This window comes from Lissotriton vulgaris, chromosome 3_1, assembly GCF_964263255.1.
Source record: "Lissotriton vulgaris chromosome 3_1, aLisVul1.2, whole genome shotgun sequence".
NCBI lineage: Eukaryota > Metazoa > Chordata > Amphibia > Caudata > Salamandridae > Lissotriton > Lissotriton vulgaris.
Window position 1 is genome coordinate 901,616,632 of NC_141689.1, and position 22,690 is coordinate 901,639,321.

Genomic DNA, 22,690 nt, shown 5'->3' on the forward strand with positions numbered 1-22,690 from the left:
ACAAAGATAAGATGTATGGCTATGCTCCAAAGATCTAGAACTGATGACACACCTTGCACTTCAGGAATGCATTGAAAACTCTTCTTTTCAAGAAAAATCTCATCTATGTGTGGTCCTTTCTTATGATTGATCTCGCAAGTTTGCCTACACTAAAGCTCCCCCACAATACCAAGTACAGCTTATGCCTTTCCTTGTCCTACTCCCTACCTCTTTACTCTCTTGTTCAATAACCTACGCAGAGCTAGCCATCGTCTTGGAGCTAGGTTTGTCCTGTGTGACTGCCCATAAATACAATGAATCTCAAGAAAGGGTTAGTTCTTCCTTTGCCAAAGGGGGTCACCAAGGGTTGACCCAATTGGCTGATAGTCCTGTCACAGAAAGACCTGAAAGTCAGACCTTGGTGTCCTCACCCACCTGTTAGGGTATCATGCTTCATCATTGGGCGCTCCTCATCATACCAGTGCTGCACTCTTACTTATTTTATTACCTTTCAAAGTAGGACAAAGCATTGGGGGAAAGGAGTGGGTGTGTAAACTTCAAAGTTTGTTAGCTGGGCACAACTTTATCTGTAGCAAAAAACCTTTTAGTTTTTGATTGTCCAGCAAAAATGGTTTCTTTATGTAGTACTCTCCTACAATACACAGGTTTTCCATTTTTTTCTTCAGGCAAATCTACTTTTTGGGAGTTTTGTAAACATTACCAACTTACGTCATCTGTGAAGCTGAGAAAGTTTGAGAAAAGAACTTTAAACACCTCTCGAGCTGAGTTAGAGGTATAAGGAGCAGGAAATGCAAACTGCAATACAACTATAAAGCTCTGTAGGAGAACCTCTCACCTGCACCTGGAGTACTGTGCTTGTTTGTGAACACTATCCCCACAATTTCAAAAAATTCATAGAAGGTCTAAGTTAGACCCACCAAAATGTTACAAGCCTGCTACTGAGGTACAAAGAAGAGAACACAAGGATTTAACAGGTATGGACATTTCCTATTAAAAAGCAGTAACAAAATATTAACCAATTACTACAAGGTGTTGGACAGACCATTATCCCTCCTTTTACTCATCCCATACCGCCTTTTATCTTCTATGATCTCTCAAATTAACACTTTCTAGACTCTTTGCTTCTCTATCCTTCCTCTGACTACTCCCAGACCTCATTTTACTACTATGAGCTCCCACATATAGCTTTCTAGACACTTCCCCCTAGTCTAGCCCTCCTTTATACTATTAAGTCCAACTAACAGACTCACATGTCCACCGCTCGCACTAACAACTTATATTTCCCTATGCTAATCCACCACAAATCTATTTTGGGTTCCGGAGTAGCGTGCTACTCTCTGAAAAGTGCTTCAACGTCTCGTCAAGGGTAGTAAGCGCTATATAATTACATTACAAAATAATGACAAAAGTTGGAACTGAGTAAGAGTTGACTATTTGGTGGCAGACTTAAAATGCTTGGTGCCTGGCATAGTCCATGTAGATGAAAGTTCTATTAAAGAAGTTTTAGGCTTTCTGTATATGAAAGTATGATAATGCGTTCCAATTCAAACAGATTATAAATTGTTTGCTTATTGAGAACATTAAAGAATGTGTGTTAAGTTTCCGCTATCCTAGTGAAATGAATGCTACTGTTTTATGGGTATACTTTTTCTTCTTCAATAGATTTATATCTGGGCAATGATGTACTTTCATGTGTCATTGGTGTCAGAATATATAAATACGCTTTAAAACATGTTTTGGGCTTTGAATGACTTACAATACAAAATCACATAACTATGCACTCGTTTGATTTTTTCCAGTCCAGATTTTGTCACTTTTTTCTAACATTATCAGCTGGATGGTAGCAGTTGCAGCCCCCGTCTTTCTCCCTCCTTGCTATTTTCTAATCTGCTTCAAGTAGAACAGATTCATTTATGGTGATGCATTATCATGATTATAAGCCAATGACCAGAAATGCACTTTCACTCTTAAATCTACTATTTAAGTAAGAATTGAGAGATAGGTAATTTACTAATTATATTCTGCAGTTCCATGCCATATTGGTATTGATTTTTATGTCAAGATATACTTTTTTACCCATATGCACCTCCATCTTTTCTAGACTGAAAAGCAAAACATACACAATCTGTTGTTTAAATACTTGGATGGACACTTAGGTCCTAATTTAAATCTTGACGGATGGGTTATTTCGTCACAGCGGTGACGGATACTCCGTCCGGCGAAATATAAATCCCATTATATCCCATGGGACTTATATTTCGGTGGACGATCACCATTGTGCCGGAGTAACCTATTCGCCAAGATCTAAATCAGGGCCTACGTATTGACTTGAAAACCACTCCCATGGGACTTATATTTCGGTGGACGATCACCATTGTGCCGGAGTAACCTGTTCGCCAAGATCTAAATCAGGGCCTACGTATTGACTTGAAAACCAATGAGGCTTCTCCATCCTGGGACTGCAAAAACCTTTCACCAAATGATGCGCCCCATGCTTTTGTTTTTGAACCCCTGCTACTTTTACTAAGAGCTCTGATGCACTCTTTGGTCTAGTTTTCACTAGAGAAAACTGCAAATAAAGTAATAAACATGAAAACGAGAAACTGGACATACCTTACAGTATTGCCATTAAAAACAATATAAAAGAGTGTTTACCCCTCCTCTGGCAGACAAGGCTGCAAAGTCCTGCATTCTTTCAGAGTGAGGACAAGGTCCAAATCATCCTCAGTAAAGTCTCCAAGGTCCTGTCTGAGGTCCGGGTCCAGATTGTTCATCTGTGTCATGAGGACACCTTCAAAGTCCAGCGGCTCCACTACGTCATAAAACTGAGGCTGCGGATGTGAAGAACATCAAGTAGTGTTAGTCATCAAGCAAGCCACCGTGGCTTCATAAAGACTTCATTTTAGACATGGTTTTAGAACTTCCCATCCTCCCACATTCACAAGGAACTAATGTGGTGGGTAGAAGCATTTTTCAACAGTAGATTATGGTGAGATTTCATAGTTTAAGTTCAGCCAAATAATTTTCATGTTCAGATACATTTACGCCTACACCACAGCCAGAAGGCCGAGAACAGGTCCAGTTGACTGCCAACGATATACTAGGATCTGGCTTTACCCATTTATGTAACAGAATTTACTATTTTATTGCTTACTTTGCTTATTTTGGTTTGATCTTGCTATGTACAGTGCTTGGGTCATGTTTGAACTTTATAAAGCTCATGTAAATAAAATAAAACATGGCTGTGCCTATGCACAACTGGGTTCTTATTAAATGCTAAACTTTTTGTCTTAATATGATTCAGTATTACTTGTGTCAATTATCCCTATAGATAATTGTCACGACCCAGTTCCAATCCTCTTCTTTCCCAGAGAAATGTACCATGTGGAATATATAAGTGAAACCTATTGTACAAAACGCTAGAGCAAACGTTTTGTACAAAAGGTTGTACTTAAACTTAGGTTTACACCAAACTCAAATTGATTCTTTAATTTAAACAGAGATTCTGTGTGATGGTGCACTATTTGTTGTGTTTTTGACCGATAATATGCAGTAAGATATAGTTTTCAAAGTCTTAGGTGCTTTTCAAATTTAAACTAAACACAAAAGGCTGCAAATTACTACAATTACACATACTTAGAGTCCCATCCACTGGTGAGGTTAAGGCAATACTCACTAAGTAATAATAATCAGGATTCGGGATCATTATTACTCTTCATATGTTGTCTTGAAGCTCATATTACACACTTACAAGCAAGAACAGGTGTTCAGGCAGGACAGTACTAGCGCCTAAAATTAGCCCCAGGAAAAAACTTCTCAACTAGCCTCATTATCATGTGCGAACGGTACACCCGCCTGCGGAGAGCAATGGGGCTGTTTGAACATTTGTTTTTAACAGTTTTTAAAACAATATAAAATCCCCCCGAAGAGAGCAGCTGGCATGAAAGGGAATGGAACTAATCTAAAGTTCCAATACTTTAGTGTTCGTTTGATTACTGGGAATAAATATTTCTCCAAGGAAGAAAATCATGGCTATTCCTATTAATAAATTGGGCGCCACGTACAAAACAGCTACATGTACAGCAGATATATACATGCTGCTAATGATATGATGCAAAATCTGCCAGCCTGCCCTGGGGGCAGCACATGTATGTCAGGGTACCTGTCAAAATGCCAACTTGCCACTGGGGATCACTGTGGCCCAGCAGGGTCTGTGCTCTTCACTGTGACAGGAGACCGATCACTGTGGCAGGCCGCTAATTAGGGCGCTCTGATTGTTATTTCTTTTGATAGAACCTGTGTAGGGCACTTATGCTCCAGGGTCGGGCCTGAGACATTAGAGGCATCTGTTATGTTACAAATACTGCTTTAATACCTATGTCTAAATTGCTCCAGCATAAAAGAGACAGAATTCACATGACACACTTATAGACAACAGCACCACCGCCATACAAGAAACCAAACTGCCGAAGTATTTAAGGATTCATTTCAGTGGAAGCATCTTTGCCAACAAGTAACCCACGCTAACTTTCACTCCACTCTTTTCCCTTCTTCACACTCATGTTCACAAAGGCCTGAGCTTCAGTGGCTACTACAGGCTCCTGGGATAGAGCCGCAAGTTCTTGTAACAGGAGAGGTTGTCCACTCAAGTTTAGCATGAGTGCCAGCTTCTTAGCATGCTAGTGCACAGACAGAGAACAGCCTGCTCTTCCTAATAGAACTTCTATTTACACTCCTGGGCCGGCAGAGTGGTCCTTCCACTCCAGTCTCCCACATCAGTCAACTACCGATGAAACCCTCTATGCATATGTACATGTGTGGGGTGACCAGTTGTCCTGGATTTCCACGGACAGTCGCGGTTTTCAGAGGACTGTCCTGGTGTCCCGACTTCTTATTGATTTTAAATACATGTCCTCATTTTTTGGGACACAGGTCAATTCGTTCTGTAAAGCAGAATTGAAACCTATGCTCTTGTCTCCACAGGAACCTCCAAGGACTAAAATAATTTAAGTCATTAATGTGCTTCATGCTGCAAAAGAGAATGCCGGCTGCATGCTCCCAGCAGAGGGAGGCAACGTGGGGTGGTGGGTATGAGGGCTCAGGGGACATTACGGTTGGGAAAAAGAATTTTAAAAACCTTAGAAATGTATGGAAAAAAACAAAGGTTACAAAGACGTTATACTTAGATTCCCATTTTACACACACAAAACCATAGAACCATAGAAATTCAGCAGTTCTAGTTATACTTACCTCAAGAAACGATAACTCGTGCCCTAAGGTAACTAAAACTCGTGCCCTCGCCATGCAAAGATTTCTCCTAGATGATTTATTCCAAATGTTGCAGCCAAATTATCAATGATGTCATAGAAGATGTCATGCCTGATGTAATATGTGGGGGAATGAGCAGTGCATTTGTGGGGCATGAGTTATAGTTAGGAATTCTGGAAAATAAATCTGGCTTGATTTGACAGTGACAATGACATTCTATATAACTAAAGTATAACCAACCGAAAATAATGCGCTCAGCCACCAATTAGTTGATAATTGAGCTTTGCAAAGAGCCACCATCATTGTTGAAGGCAAAATATGCTTTCCAAACACCAAAAGACTCAATTTTAAACCTGCGTAATAACAGAAACTAACAATGTTTTTCTACTCTTTTCACTACTGCCTTGAGACGATGAAACAATACACTGCATTTCCCAGCTTCCTGCTTTTAATAAACAATTCATTTTTAAAATGTATTATACATGCCACACTAAACAAGGTAACATGAAAAATGCACACCTGGTGACTAACATACGTCATGATTCAATTATGCCATCTTAGGGTTCTGGTGTCATTGTGCCCAGATTCTCTCTTCTGACTGTGTCTGTGTGGCACTGTTCCCAGCCCTGAGCAACCGTCTGACATACTCGATGCAGGAAGTGGTTTGGCCCCTTGCTTCACAAGCCATCTCCTCAATGACTGCAAAGAGGGATTTCTTGCTGGGGCCTGCCCCATCCTTGAAACTTTGAAGTATGAATGCAACTCTGGAAATATTTACTACCTTAAATCTGTGAATACTTGAGCACTGCAGCAATTGGCAAAGTAGATCAAGAACTTAAGTGCCAGTGCTGTGTGCATAGCAGGTTTGCTAAGTCTGCATGACTCCCCCATGCTGTATTTTACATTCCAAGTGCTCTTTTGATCTGATTGGTAGGTCAGCATGGACTCCATCATATCAATCACACTTCTCTCAGGAAATCAGCATAACAGTCTCATCCATTTGACTCACTCAGGAATAAAATGAATGAACATTTTATCCAAGCAGACACTACTGATCATCACATTTTCTCTAACATGAGTTGAAACACTCTGAATCGACCACAGGTAAAAAGAAATCATAAGATAACTGACCCTCCCCCGTAACTGACACCGAACTGCCTCAACAATGAAAGTTCTACACTTAAACATCAATGAAGGCACTACACACAGTCATGTATTAAATGCTCCTGAATATGGATTATATATAGAGAATATTGTTAGTAGCATATTCAATCTCAATGACCCAATTCATGTTGTGATTATGGGGATTCCATCATGTGCAGTCAATGTTCTCTCTGGAGGTCCCTAGTATCACCCTCTCTTCTCACCCGTTGCACATATGTTGTCTGTAGGAAAACGCTCCTTTTTGTATAGTCAACTTTGTCTCTAGACTGTATTGCTGGTTTTGGGGCTTTGTACACCGAGACAATGCTGTTCGGCGTCCAGTGTATGAACTCTGACCCCTAAAACATGTTGAAGTGGTGTACACCTAATTGGCATATTTAACTTAGCTATAACTCCCTAGTATTTGGCACCAAGTGTACCCAGTGCCTGTACGTTGCATTTCACTAGTGGACTGCAGCACATATTGTGCCACCACTAAATTAACAATACAAAACATGCCTACAGGCCTGCCACAACTAACTTGGCTTTGCAAATGTGTCCTGTCAAAACAACCCCTTCTGATAGCCCTAAACCCTCCTTTTAAATTTTAAACTGTCACTCATTTGTAGGCCTTAAATGCCTATAAGACAAGGTGCTTGATATTTAAAACTAGGACATGTACAAGTGTATTGTTAAACATGTCTTAACAGTGGCACTGTCCTAAAAGCTAGTTTCACTGTAGCTGGGTTAGTTGTTCCTTAAGAAAGCACTGGGATACTTTTTTAAAGTTAATAAAGTTATCTCCACCTAGGAACCAAATAAAAGTTCATTCTAAGTTTTTTAAATATTTATTAGCAAGCCAATGAATTGGTAATATTGGATTTGTAACAAATATTTTACAAAATGTACTTTCAAAAAGTTAAATTTAGCCTGCCCAAAGCCTCTAGAAGCCCATTTACTTGGACTTCCAGCTGTCACCCAGGAGCTGAAGAGCCACTTTTTTAGGTGTCAATTGTCTCCCAGCGCTTGGGTGTGGGAGTTGTATGTTCCTTTGACAGGATGACCCTTTGGGCAGTGCCTAGCAGTGTCATTATCTTCAAAGGGGACTGTCCTGTCACAGGCAGATGTAGCTCACACCAGGGTCTACCCTCTATTGCCCTTCTAGCCAGTCAGGCACCAATCCCAGTGGTGGTTGAAGAGTTGTGCCCCAGTTCCAGCTTTGAGTGATCACAGGGGAGGGTTTGCTTCTTCTTTGCCTGTACACACCTCTAGGGTGGGTACAGGAATTCTCTACAAGGGAGGAAAGGTTCTGCCATGTTGGATTTTGGCAGAAAAAGGCACTGTGTAATTGTTTGCAATGGGCCACACAGGAACTACAGCAAAAGTGGGTAGAGTTACCCCTGGGAACATTTTCCCTATTGGTCAGGGACCCACCCATAGGCTAATGCCAAGCATAAATGTGGCACCCCTGGGCACCTTATTCAAAACATTACTGGGCCTGTGGAAGACAAAAGAAGGACTGCACCTGCAGTTGAAACCAGTGAGGAAAACCTTAAGCGCTGTATCTGCTCCCATTTGTACCCAGGACTGAGAAGTGGACTCCAAGGGTCAGTTGGCTGATCTGCTGTCAAGCTATAGGGGCACAAAAGCTGCAAGACGTCCACTTTCCTAAGAAAGTCCCACTCACCAGTTTCAAATGGACTTGCACTAGACCCTGCTGTGAGGTTCTGGAACCCTTTGCTGGTGTCAGAGAGTATTCCTTTTGCCTAACCCTAAACCCTGGGACTTGTTCAAGCATTTTTGGCTGGCGAAATTACAGAAGAGTGGGACCAATCTGCCAAGACTATTTGCCAAGGGTGCTTCTCCGGAAGGCCTGACTTCGGCTTAGCTCAGCCTTCGATGACGTTGAACCCTCTCTTGGTACAGCCTGCAGCCTTGCCCTGTTTAAGGAATCTGCCTTCCAGAAAGGTCTCTAAGTCCAAAGGTAGAAATCATCACTGGCTCCAATGCTGAGCAGCATTCGATCGACATAGACAGGTTCCTGGGTGTGCGATTTGGACTTTTCCCTCTCTGACCTTTCCCCACCTTCGTCAATGGCTTCCCAGAGACCTTGTCCTTCTGCAACTCACTGTTGATGACCAGTCTTTGGATCCAGTGTGCTGCCTTGCCACACTGAGGACTCTACCATCTTCAGAATCTTTTAAGTCAGAAGGCAACTGTTTGACTGGAACCAACCAGGCCTCGCAATTGACCCGTGCTCCATCGCAGTCAGACTGTAACCATACCTTTGTCCTGGAATCTCGTGAGCATTTGAACGTTTTGATGCGGTTTTTATTTAGAACTTCAAAAATATATATCCCTGGTTCCCCTTATTGAATGTTTGTCATTATTGTGTCATTTTGCTTATTAACATATTCTCTAAATAAATTTGAGTGAGATTCTCATTATGTTGTGTTTTCAACTTTGTAACTGTTTTGATACTTATAAATGCTTTACAAATTTTTTAAGTTAAGCCTGTCTGCTCTGAGCCTTAGCTACCAGGGATTGAGCTCAGTTTTAAGTTACCGAAACCTTTAATAAGCCTAACAATAACAGAGGCATTATTACCTGTGGTGACTACCATCCACCCCAACTAATAACCCACTTTCTCACATTGGTGTTCAGCGGTGGGATTCAGAACTTGTGATAAGCAGTAGCAATCAGCTAGCAAATTGGAAATTAAAAATCCCCACATTGACATGGGAGCAAAAATAGATTTTTAATTGGCATCAGGTCTTTTATTGGGTAATTTCTGATTTGTTCAAATAATTTTTATTTCAATGTCTGGACCTTTTAAAAGTCTAAGAGAACTTGGAGGTAAATCTGGCTTCTATGAAAACTCTCACAGGGGCAGAGCTGAAAGCCCTGTTCAGAGACATGCACTTTAAATTGGACCTGCATTCCAGAAGAAGAAGTCCAACAGATACAGGTCATGTCAGAGGAGAATATTGAAGAGGATGATGAAACCCCAGGTGGGGGGGGGGGGGAGAGAAGATGCTCTGTCTTAAAGAAGATTCTCATGTCAACTTTCTAGGGCTGGAAGTGAAGGCCCTCTAAGCCTGAGCACCTCACAACTGTCAGCCTACCAGAATGAGTTTCAAGGCAACAAGTCGGAGAGGGACGTACAGACTAAGCTGGTTGCTCTAGCTTTGGAGGAGAAGATGTGAGCACTATAGGAGAAGAGACTGGAATTTGGAATAGAAGAAGGCCAGACTGGATTTCACGTCCAGTACAGATGGTTGCAGTAATGGTGAGGTGTCTACAGGGTGGACTCACACACTCCTTACTTGCCTAAACAAGTAGTACCTAGCTTTGTGGTGGGGAAAGACAGTGACAAATGATTTGCCTCTTATGAAAGAGTATTAATAATGCAAAGGTTGGACCAGAAACACTAGGGAGCATTATTGGAGCATTATTGTGGGAGTTAGTACCTACAATGGGGAGGAAAACACTTCTAACTGTTACGGAAGGAGTAGCTGATTCTACACCCACATGAAGTATGCTCTAGTGCAGACGTTTGGTCTCACACCTGGACAGGAAACAATTCCAGGATACTAACTGGAACACACAGAGTAAAGGGGATAATTAGTCATTAAAAGTTTGTTTAAGCACTCTGTGGAATAGCCTGTTTTATGTAACACAATTTCTATGATGTTGATTGGTTTATGTCATGTAACTTTATTAATTCAGCCATATGATACCATCTCACATTATGTCAAGAAGGTTATTTTTCACTCTTCTAGACTATGAAAAGTGGCAATTCTGGGATATATGCCACACCTTTCTTTGCTTTTATCCCAAGCAGTCCCACATTTTGCACCTATTTAATTCAGAACTTTAAAAATGTTTGATTGCCAGAGCTTTTGCCTGCCTCTATGAAGGCAGACACTCTGGGTCACTTTTGCACCACGTAAAGTGGTACATGCAGTACGCAGGGCTCTCATAAAGATTTATGAAGCCACGTAAAGTCACCCTGAGTGGCTTTGAGTAGCCTCATAAATCATGAGTAAGGCGACACAGTGCAATTCTCTGCATTGCCTTACTCTGCAACCAGGAGACATTCCCTGGGCATTGTGGTGGTTTTTACCACGCAACACTGATGGAATTTGATGACGCCCCTGATTTACAAAGCGATGTTCACCTGGGGAAGCGCCAAATCCGTATGCCTTCCGAGTGAGGTGTAAAACAAATTATGTTTATTTCTCCTCGGTTTTTCTTCTTTCCATGTGTACTGCACTCTGCAGCACACATAGGAAGAGGAAAAGGCCTTGTAGGATTGTTATCGTACAGGACGGTGCCCCTTCCTGCACAAAAACAATTCTACCTGCAACGGAGGCCCCACAAGGGTGCATACGTTTGCGCAAGGTTGTCACAATGGCGCCAGTGCAAGCAGAAAGGTCAGGAAGGCCGCACCATATTGCCTAAATGCGGTGCATTTCAGCCCTTTCACTTTGGCTTAGGGCATTGCAGAAAGGTGCCTTGCTGCACTGACCGACGCCAAAATGCAATAAATGAGGCCCTTAGACTTTTCTCTGGATTTATGAGCCTTATTAAAGCTGATTTAAACTAACAAACTAAGAACCCTTTTTGTTTTCTGTAGTTTAAAAAAATGTTTTATAAACCACCAAGGTTTTGATTTTGTATACATTTTTTCTTTGTTTGCCCTGGGCCATTGTTCTTTGTGGCTCATGCGACCCCTTTCCTAGCGTAATAGCCCTTTACCATTTTATTGGTGCAAAAGGCCACCAATATACACGTTGTCCCATTCTTCTGCCATGTATAAACAGTTTGGAATATCTTCTCCACCATTGGACTTACCTTTGTAACGTTGATTTTGAGTGTGCTTTGCTCCTCTTTGAGCAAAACTCACCCCAGCTGCACAGTAGCCACTTCATTCAGGAACTCTATATTACGTTTTATATTACTTTATTTACTTTCTATTTGCCTTACCACATGTCTTCCTCTGAGTTACCCAGTCTCATAAATTATGTATGAATCTTCATGGATTCCAGTAGCCCAGTTGGCACACACTTTCCTCTCTCTGAGTGGCCCCAGATATTCTATGTGCCAGTGCTAAGCATTGCCAAAGCTGATCTCCACCCATCCACCTTTAGTCTAAACTGCCTCGTGCCTACACTACCGGTTATCTTATGTCTTCCCCACTGCCAACACTACTACAAATGTTCTGATGTCAGCTCCTATCTTACATTTAAGAAAACAACCAATTCCTAGGTGAGTCATCAAAGTGTGGAATCCAGGGTCTCCTACAGGTACTTCGGTCTTCCATGTTCCATCTTGTGCCCTGTGATGGAGCCTTCTATCGCCTGCTCAAACAAGTCCTATCTGTGTTATTTGTTGTTGGTGTCTCTTACCGCACTGCTTAGGATACAAATGTTGCTCTAGCTGTTTTCTATTAATATCCAGCCATTTTGGAGATTGTTACGCTGTGCCCCATCATTTCTTTATAAGAGTGAAAAATATCAAAAAATTGACTTTGAGTATGCATTATAACTCATAATGTTAAAGACGAATAAAGTGTCATTAAAACATCAATGCAATTCATGTTATGCTCATTTTACTTAGATTTCCAAATTATTGAAAATGTATACATTTCAATCGTTTCAAATAGGTCAACAATTTACAATATCTTACAGATATATGTGTATATATATTACCTACTGGCGGTCGCCAGTAGGTATATATAGTTAGGATTTTTTCTCTATGGAACTTTTGAAAATTCTATGTCTAATAACTTTGGCGTTTGTGGACGGAATCGGCTGAAATTTTCAGGAAAATGGCACATTTTGTTTCTGATCAGCCCCTGAAAATTTGGGGGGTTTCGTCAAGGGGGGGGCCGAGAAAAAAGGGGGGTCCCAAAACGCGTTTTTCCCATTCATTTTTCCATAGGGCGTTTGGCCTCACTTTTAGCTCGAACGGCTGAATGGATTTACACGAAACTTGGCAAAATTGTAGGGACTGTTAGCCCGATGTGCCTTTGCTGGGTCTTAATATATGTGCTCCGGTGGATTTTGAGAAATTAACGTTTTAAAAAACAGATATATCTGTGACAGCGTCCCGGATAGCGCTCCAGTTCGCGTACTTGTCGCGTAACGGAGCTTTGCGAAGCGAAGCTGATTGGCTCTCCGATGTCTGTCAACATTCTAAACAGTCCAGAGCGGCCGCCATCTTGTCTCTCGGTAGGATCGAGAGAAAAGAGGAGGAGAAAAACGAAGGGGGAATTTAATGAAAGGGGGCAAGGTAGACCCCTCTTGACCCACTAGGAATGATGTTGGGGTTAATAAAGGGTCCCGTGGGAAAAAAAAATTGATTTTTCACGGTAGAAGCGCTTCCCGGTTCGCGAACAGGTAGCGAAACGGGAATTCGTCATTTTGTATTTCGTTTTAATTAAATTACAGGGTATAAGGGGGTACGGGAGACGTATCCTGACCCTTTATGTTTTCTGAGGGTGGCTGAGGAGGCTCATATATGTTGATACATGTCTTCCAGCGGCTGCGCGTGAGCGTTTTTTTTTTGCTGCGTGACGTCTGTTAACGTTCGATTCGAAGGAAATCAGGAAGTGTTGACCGCCATTTTGTCACTGCGAGTAAATATTTTGTTAAAAATAATTGTTATAAATTAATCCGTATTGATAAACATTGTCTGCGCCATCTTGCCTTTTTTCCAATGCCACAGTTTTGTCGTGCACAGCAGCCATTTTAGATGCCTTGACCAGACCCACTCTCTGCACGTCGCCGATCCTCAGCATGGCTCCCCACCCTCGCAAGCATCTCCCCCATGCACTGGTCACCCACGCTCTCTCTCTCATGCATGGGCCATAAACCTCCTCCCATATGCGCTGCTCTTCCCTGAGAATCACACCCCGTGCTGAGGAAAATTCAGCCCAGATTACAACCGATGCCCAGGCTGCTGGCACAAGACGCCACTTAGTTCCCATCTTGAACGGTTACCAAATAAAGAGATGGGCGCTGGAAGCAGGAACACAAGAACAGAGTTTTATTTCTCATGAGGGTCACGCAGAGGGAGAGGGCTTTATGGTCGATGCATGAGTTGTGTGCGCGGGAGGGGTGCTGGTGGTTTAACAAACGGGCAGAGAGGCCATGGTGCCTAAAAATGGCTGTCGTTTGCGTGCGTGCATAGGTCTATGCTGGCGGGATAATGCTGTGAGCGATTCGCGGTATTCGTTCTGTTTACAGCAAGGGGTATGGTGAACACAACTGAACGCCGCTTATGTACATATACATTGCCATTTTCAACAGTCGCCGCTTTTTAACATAAGTTACAACAAACCTGGACCATTCATATTTGCAATGTTTCTGCGTACTATACTTTTTAACTCTTAACTAATCGAGCTGCTTCATTTCACCTGCTTTTTTTTTTTTTTATATATCAGAAACAGTGGCCATTTATTCGAAACTTACCAATCTACGCGTTACAACTACGTTCGCTTTTTCAAAAACCTTTAATAAAAATGTTGGTGCACAAATACGGGCCTACAACCCCGTGGGCTGGCCACGGAGCAGGCTGGAACTGTAAATGGGGGGGGGGGGTATTTATTTGCGGAAAACATAACAGAGTCAGTGGTCGTTGATTTCATAGTAAAAAGTGCGACAAGTGCAACAAAATCATATCGATAATTCATTGTGAGCAAGTACCAAAAGTGTCGACAATTCGAACCTTCAATAAATACGGTAATCAATGATGCATTAGAACTTAATATCAATTCATTGTCCGAACGTGTAATCAGTACCCGTCCCGGATCAATTTATTGTCCGAACATATAATCAGTCTTATCCCATATCAATTCATGTGCTAAAAACTGCATACATATCTCATGATATCAAGGCTGAGCAATCGGGGCACAACAAGGAGTTGATAGTTTCATTTGTACCGGCGCCATTTTGGGTGAGGTCAGGAAGGTCCAAGTATAGTCAAAATGTCTCCACCAACTCGTGGTTGGACCGGGACCTCTTTCGGCAGTCCAAAAGTTTTCGTTGAAGGGTAGCAGAGGGGACTGGCGACATGAACCATCAGTCAAAGTGGGGTGGGAGGCAACAATCTCTCCTACCGGGTCATACTGGTGTCCCACCGGAACTTATCAAGTTGGTAGTCTTGCAGGATTTTGGTCATTTCAAGACTAAGGCCGGCGCCGGCATGAGCGCGCCGACGTCCCGCGGCTACGTCGTGGTCGTTCCGTGGGTGATCATGGCAGTCATTCCCCATCGGGGGTGTCTGCGGGTGTCGGGGGCCCCCGTGGCTCTTATAGAATCTTCAAAGTCGAGGAGAACGTTTCTGGACGCAGGACTCATTTTCTAGCTGAACTCAGAAGCGCCGTTGCACCGCAACAGTGGACGAGACCCCCGCTGGGTGAGCGGAGCATCATTGCCTCGCAATAGTGGACGAGACCTTTTGTTGGGTGAGTGGAGCGTTGGGGGTGCAGCTGAGGGGCCCCCACCTGGGGGGGTGGGAGAGGCTCGTTCGCGCCGCCTCTCCCTCCCAGCGCACCCCACGCCGACACCTGGCGTTGATATCCGTGATGTCCGGACCAGGCGATAAGAGGGGGGGGGGTCGGAGGCAGAGGCAAGACATCCCCCCCTCGTGGCCTGCAGGGCGCCGCTTCAGGACCGAACGGGGAGCTCATACCAAGCCGGGGCCAGACCAGGAGATACGAGGGGAGGGGGGGGGGTCGGTGGCATGTGCAAGACATCCCCCCCCGTTGTCTCAGCCATTATTGAAGAAAGAAGAGGATGGGACTAGGGATCCGTTCGGCCTCGGCTCCTCTCCTGGCCCACCTTACGCGACGACCTCCCCGGCCGACGGCTGCCAGCAGGACTCGCCCTACACGAGCCGAAGGCCTCGTCTTCCGGATGGGCGTAGCCGCGAACCTGTTGCACTTCGGGAGTTTCCGGAATGGGGGTAGGTATCTGCTGATTTGTATCTATTTCATGTTACCCTTATTGGGCGTGGCGGGTGGTGGGACAGACATGCTTGGAGCAGTGGGGGGGTGGCGGAGCCTAGCTACCTCGTGGCTGCCGTAACGTCAAGCTTGGCTTCTCTCACCACTTTCATGTTTCTTATTTCTAGCGAAGTCAAAAACTCATCAGTGGCCTACTGATTCTGTTCGATTTCTTTCCCTTCCTTTTCAAGTGTGTTTCATGCTAAAGTTTCTGTTTACCAGGATACAGTGATTACTTCATATTTTACATATGTCTTCTTTATTAGGGGTACCCTCCGGTTGAGCCAGATGATGTACCTCTAATAAATGGTCCGGGTGGAACTAGTTTATCAATCAGTGGGGAGTAGATGGGCATGACAGATTACAACGGGGGACAAAGGTCCGCATTACCCACCCTTCACTACTTGCAAAGACTAGACAGAATATTTCTATTCCACGTTATTTGCAAACAGAGAATACCTCGAAAGAACTATTCCTTGAACAATAAATGTCCAGTCAATCAATCAATCAGTGGGGAGAAAAACAGGCATGACGGATTACAACGGGGGACAAAAGTCCGCATTACCTATCCTTCACTATCTGCAAAGGGAGACAGAATATTCCTATTCTTCTCTGTTTGTAGACAGGGAATATCTCAAAGAGCAATAATCGATAAAAAATTAGTAGGATTATAACACTTTAATAACTTATAAATATATACATCGCAACAAAAACAGTAAACACCTTAAAACATTTTTTATTAAAACAGAAGCAACAATGACAACTAACAGTAGTGATATCCTGGGCGGGTGATGGAACTGGGATTGTTAATGGAAAAACATCTACAGAGAAAGCTATTGGTGAATTATACTTCTCCGGAAATTTAAAACTCACAAATGTTTCCTTTGTGTAATCGTTTCATAAACATGTACATTAAAAAACTAAATACGCTCCACTGTTTTAGAAAATCTTTACAACTTGCTAGATCACCCTTTAAAGTTACAACTACGAAAACCTACTTACTTAAGCTGTTGAATTCGGCTTCAAATGTAAAGCATAAGTTCAAGCTAGCATATCATATGTCTAAAAGGTTTAACATAATTGATATGCAAATTTAAATACTACCCTTTCTTAATGGTGACACCTTATCTCTCCAATATCCCACAATTTCCATGAGCAAAGCAAAAGAAATTCTGAGGCCCTGAAGAAATAAGGCTTACTGTGGGGTTCAACTCAATCTGGTGATTGGGAGATTCCATGTTTTAGGGTGATATTCTGTGACAGGGTGCAGGCACCAGAAGAATTTTAGCCTAGTTCATCATATTGGAGAATGAGGGTCTGGGAAAATATCTAATCTGGTGAAGAACCATCCCTTCTTTAAACCCCATGGTGACCAACTATAGTTTATTCTCTATTTCGTTCCCTTGTCATAACAAAATAAAAGTCTTGGGTTATTTATGGAAGGGAATACTTTTTGTTTCTTCCAATTTTTAAAAGAAAAGAGGAGGGGGGGGGGCAGCGTTCAAAGCACATCAGCGTGCATAAATACGAAAATGTTTTTACCTACCACGTACTTGACATTTTACAGTTTTTCATATTTGCTATTAAAAAACCATTGAAATTCACTGAAAAACCCATTTGAGATGTCATCAGTGATGTCACTGACCATGTCATGAATGATGTAATATGTGACATCATCAGCAGTGGATTGCGGGTGCGCGATATATAGTTATTGCAACTAACTATATATGCGAATTTCTATGGTTTTGTGCGAGTAAATTAAGGTTTTGTAAATGCTAATCCCTAACTATATATAGTCTATAACCTATGGTTTTTTCAGTGAATTTATCTCACTATAAGAATATCCTAATAGATCACAGTCAGGTATTATCTAATAACAGTGGACTATCCAAACTATCATCAATAGAAATCAGCTAAATCAGTAAAGTGTCTCAAACAGTGGTATATTCCATAAAAGCATCTTTGTTAAATTGACCTCATACCCGACTACATTTTTGAGGGTGATATGTCACAAAAATCTGTTTTCAAAGTAGAAATATGCATTACTTTATAGATCCATTGGTGCACATCTGAATAGCTTGTGTCTCTTTATTGGTATGCAAATTGCAAACAAGTAAATTAACACAGCATAAAAAAATTAATTATTGTTAATCTTAGGTAATTTTCAGCTTAATCAATAATCTGTTGAGAACAATTTTGGTGCTGATGGCCACAGAGAGTGTCGAAAATACATATAGGCAAAAGACCGGTGATAAGGGTCCCATGACAGACATATGGAGCCAATCAGCAGTCGTCGAGTGACATTGGGGACACCATCCTGCTGTTTGTGCTTTAGTACACCCTTTTGAGAATCTTCACCATGGTTAGATAAAAGGGAAAAATAGTCAGTCAGTGATGAAGCCTAAATTTAGCCAATTATTGAATCAATAAATAATTCCTTTTGATATTGATCCATTGGGACCCTTTGCTGACCCAATCAGGTAAACATACTTCTAAGTTTAAAGTAAGTGAATTAAAAAAAATTACATTTTAGAAGCGAGATCTTTATATAAAACTAAAAAGATGTGCGTCCACATTGGGACATTGAAACTATTTGTTAATATGTATGCAGGTGGAAAACTCACAGTAGGGAATACAACATTAATTTGAAAGCTCCTGAAAAGATTGATGGGCCCATGTTAGAATAGCTGGTATTTGAGTTTTAAATTTGATTTTAAACAAAGTGAGCCCTAAGCTACTCAAACTTCAGGCACTATCAGATTATTCCATAAAGGAGAATACCCCACTAGGATTTTTGTCATTTGCAATAGTCACACCAAACCTGAAACATGTCTATAGACCTTTAAAATGAACCTGTCTAGGGTGTTGTCTCGGTTTAGCATTTCAAAAAAGGAACAATTTAGACTGTAGAGTAAACATTCCAAAAAGTCAAAACAATTTAAATATCTTTAACCAACAAGCCTTTTTAGGTCTCGCCTATTATATCCCGCAGGGATAAATAGGCGAGATTATAGTAAGGGGAAAAGAAAAGTCTACCTAGCCTGCGGATATCATACAGTTCATGTGAGCTATGTGTGTGCACAGAGCCAGCCACTTCACACACCACCATTTGTCTGTGCCTCGGCATCAGACTTCAAATACTGCCACTCCCCTGTCCCCCGCGTGCACACCGCACACCACCATTTGTCTGAGTCTTGGCATTAGACTTCAAAGGAATGTGCTCCCGCTCCCCGCCACACCAATGCCGAGAGCTTGGTTTTTTTTTTTGGCATTCATTTCGCGGGCAAGCCGTGTTTTATTCGGCGTTCTCTGCACCTTTCTCGTTTTTTTTTCTGGACAAAAGTGAAAGCCTACCCTGCTTGTTTACAGTAGCCTTGCTCCTCAAATGTTGTGTTGCCATCTCTCTAGGGACACTCAGGTTGAAAACACTCGACTTGCTAGTTGCAATGCCACATTCGCTATGCTTTGCCTCTAGACACGTTGATCCCTTGCAGACTTGCTGACTCTGCCCCCCCTGATTCTGAAACTGACCAAGCAGTCACCACGCAGTCTCTTCTCTCTGTCTTATGATGTCTGCCCTGCCACCATTTACTTCGGACCTTCACACACCCTTACCCCTCCTCACCCTCACACACCCTCACACCCTCTCAACCTCACACACCCTCACTCACCCTTACACCCTCACCCTCACCCTCAAAGCCCTCTCACCCTCACTCACCCTCACACCGCCACACTCCCTCACTGCACACCCCCTCACCCTCACATCCCCTCACCCCCTCACCCTCACACACCTCCTCACCCTCACACCCCCTCACTCTCACACCCCATCACCCTCACACACCCTCACCCTTACACACCCTCACCCTCACACACCCTTTCACCCTCACACACCCTCTCACCCTCACACACCCTCTCATCCTCACACCCCATCACCCTCACATCCCCTCACCCACACATCCCCTCACCCTCACATCCCCTCACCCTCCCTCACACCCTCACCCTCACACCCCCTCACCCTCACACCCCCTCACCCTCACTCACCCTCTCACCCACCCTCACCCACCCTCTCACCCTCACACACCCTTTCACCCTCACACACCCTCTCACCCTCACCAACCCTCTCACCCACCCTCACCCACACACCCTTACCCTCACACACCTCCTCACCCTCACACCCCCTCACTCTCACACCCCATCACCCTCAAACCCCCTCATCCTCACCCTCACACACCCTCACACACACTCACCCTCACTCACCCTTTCACCCTGGAGGAGTGTGGCTCAATGGTTAGAGCGGCAGACCCTGATGCAGAGTTCTGGCCCGGGACCAGTGTTCAATTCCCGCCTCGGCGGGTCTTGGACTCAATTTCCTCGGACCTGACAATTCTTGCCTCAGTGCCTATTCTAATCATGGGCCCCACGCTGCAACCCTGGGCAATAGCTTGCTTGACCTCCACACCGGCCCCAACAGCGCTGGGGATGCCTGGCTTCACCCTGGGGGTGCCCAGGAGTGGACACTACACAGGGAAAGCCAGGAAGGGTTCCACAGCGGTATGAGTAATAGCACCAGGAAACCGCTTGGTGGCAGTGCGCTCTACAAATACCTTGACATTTACATTTACATTTACCCTCACATACCCTCTCATCCTCACACATTCTCTCCCCCCTCACACCCTCTCATCCTCACACCCCATCACCCTCACATCCCCTCACCCTCACCCACACATCCCCTCACCCTCACATCCTCTAACCTTCCCTCACACTCACACCCCCACACCCTCACACCCCTTCACCCTCACTCACCCTCTCACCCACCCTCACCCACCCTCTCACCCTCCCCCACCCTCTCACCCTCACACACCCTTTCACCCTCACACACCCTCTCACCCTCACCAACCCTCTCACCCACCCTCACCCTCACACCCCCTCACCCTCACACCGCCTCACCCTCACACCGCCTCACCCTCACATCCCCTCACCCTCACACACCTCCTCACCCTCACACCCCCAAGGGACTGAGTCCAGAGAACCAGAAGGACCCTCCGTAACCGCGGAAAAAGAACGACCAGCAACATCACCATGGCAAGTAGGAGCACCCCAAAAGCGTACCATCACCATCGAAACCAGTGAAAAGAGCCCCAGTCCGAGAGCAGCACACTGCAGGCATGTCACCGTATGATCCCAAGAAGCGCAGCAATTAAAGGATATGATAACGAAGAGAGTCAAAACGATTTGACATCAAACAGCGTTGCGACATACAAAGCAGAAGTCCAAACTGTGAAGAAACCCGGGATAGAACCAGGGTCCCACAAACCCACAGTCAAACCCCCTCCCATGCGATCAAAACAGGGAGGCCCGAAAGCAGGGAACATCATGTTCGCTAAAGTAGGACACAGTAACATGCAAAATGAGAGGGGCAGTCAGGAGAAGAGAACACGGACATGACCCACCAGCTTGACCTGGAGGGAAGCCAACAACATACTGAGAATGCAGAAGCACAAGTGGAGGGAAACACCAAACCCTACAAGCACCCGCGTGGCAAGCGCTACATAAATACATGCACTATCAGAAGCGGACACAAACCGCGAGTGAAAGCAGCCCCCCCAATTGCCCACCTTAAAAATTACCAACAGCAGGAAACCAAATGCCGTGGCCACAAACAGGAAGGCATGCAGGGAAACGCACACGGGACATACGAAAAAGTACCACCTGGGGAAACCTTCACAGAGAAGGCAGGAGTCGAACCCTGGTCCGTGAGGGCGGGCACCCCGGAAAACACGCCGGGACTGCTACAAGCACAATAGCGGCATCAGGAGGAACCAATAAACATGCCGAGTCCGCTAGAGCAGGACTCGGCATTACGAGTAAACAATATCAGCCCCCAGATAAGACGCCGAGTCTGCAAAGGCAAGACTCGGTGTCAGTAGCAGAAACAGAACCGGCACTAAAAGCAAGACCCCGCTAGTCCGCCAAAACAGGACGGAGGAATATGCATAAAGTGCCCAACAAGGGGGGGGGGGGGGTTAAAAACAGAACAAATTACACTGCATCCCCCCAAAACGGAGCTCAAGAGTCCGCTAATGCAGGACCGCCGCCCCCCTACATCAAGGCACGCACCATAAGGAAAACATCCCAGGCCGGCCATCGGCACGCCCATGAAAATCATGACAGAAGCCAGTGGCAGGACGACAACCCTCCGAATCGTTAGAGGGGAAATACCCACATACGAACAAGCAAGCCAAGAAGTGACCCTATCAAGCACAACACCTCCACTAGCCACCAGAAGGCGCGCAGCATACATCGCGCTTAACCACAGCAAGACGGTATGAAGCCACGCCCCCTCCCTGGCCGGCAAACGAACCCACCGAGCCAGCCACTGGAGACGTGGAAGCTGACACCACGAGGAAGGAGGGAGCCCCCTTGCAACAGTAAGAAAAGAAGCAAGGCATGCCGAGTCCGCCAAAGCAGGACACGGCAGTACAGCCAAACCAAACATGCATGTGGGAGGGAGGAAAACAGCGAGCGAACCACCAGCCCTCACCCCCCCTGCGTAGGCATGAAAACAGTGAAAAAACACTGAGTCCGCCAAAGCAGGACTCAGTAGTACAGTAAAAAGAAACAAGCATGTGGGAGGAAGGGACCCCACATGAGACACACCAGCCCCTCTCCCCACCCACTGAGGCACGAAAACAGGGAAGATACGCCGAGTCTGCAAAAGCAGGACCCGTTAGCACAAACAAAAGAGACCGGAACAGCAATCCCCAGCGTCTGCTAGAGCAGGACAGGGGAAAACGCCCTAAGCACCAACCAAGGGGGGAGTGAAACAGGCAATACAAGCGTGAAAACCAACTCCCCCCATCAGAATGGGGCCCAAGAGTCCGCTAAAGCAGGACCGCCATCCCCAACTCACCTGTAGAACAGGAACGTGAACAGCACTCGGAGTAGTGCAGAAACAAAAAAACAGGTCGTGGTGTGGATCTTGTATCCTTTTATGTGATTGGTGGTTGCCACTGGGGGCCATATTGGAGGGATAGGGAGACTAGTAAATTAACTTTTGCTAGGAGTTTCTGTGGGAGCAGGATGCTCATTAGTAATTACTGTGGCGAGGAAGACGGACGAGGAGGTAATGGAGAAAGGGGTCAGCATGGTTAGGTAACCAGTGCAAAATGAAATGGGGAAGATGTGTGACGACTGATCCTTAAAATGGCCCATAATGACCGGTACTACACTTTAATCCAACCCATAAACTGATGGTGGAATCCAACC

The 22,690-nt window shown here is 44.4% G+C and overlaps 1 protein-coding gene across 3 annotated transcripts in view; it reads right to left on the reverse strand.

Moving 5' to 3' along the window:
* Positions 1-22,690, reverse strand: part of DOCK8 (dedicator of cytokinesis 8) — a 719,019-nt gene that overhangs the window by 578,795 nt on the left and 117,534 nt on the right. For all 3 annotated transcript variants that reach the window (XM_086961229.1, XM_086961230.1, XM_086961231.1), the window contains one exon: positions 2,656-2,831. In XM_086961229.1, coding sequence (XP_086817355.1) covers positions 2,656-2,831 — 176 coding nt within the window. The remainder of the gene's footprint in view (positions 1-2,655; positions 2,832-22,690) is intronic.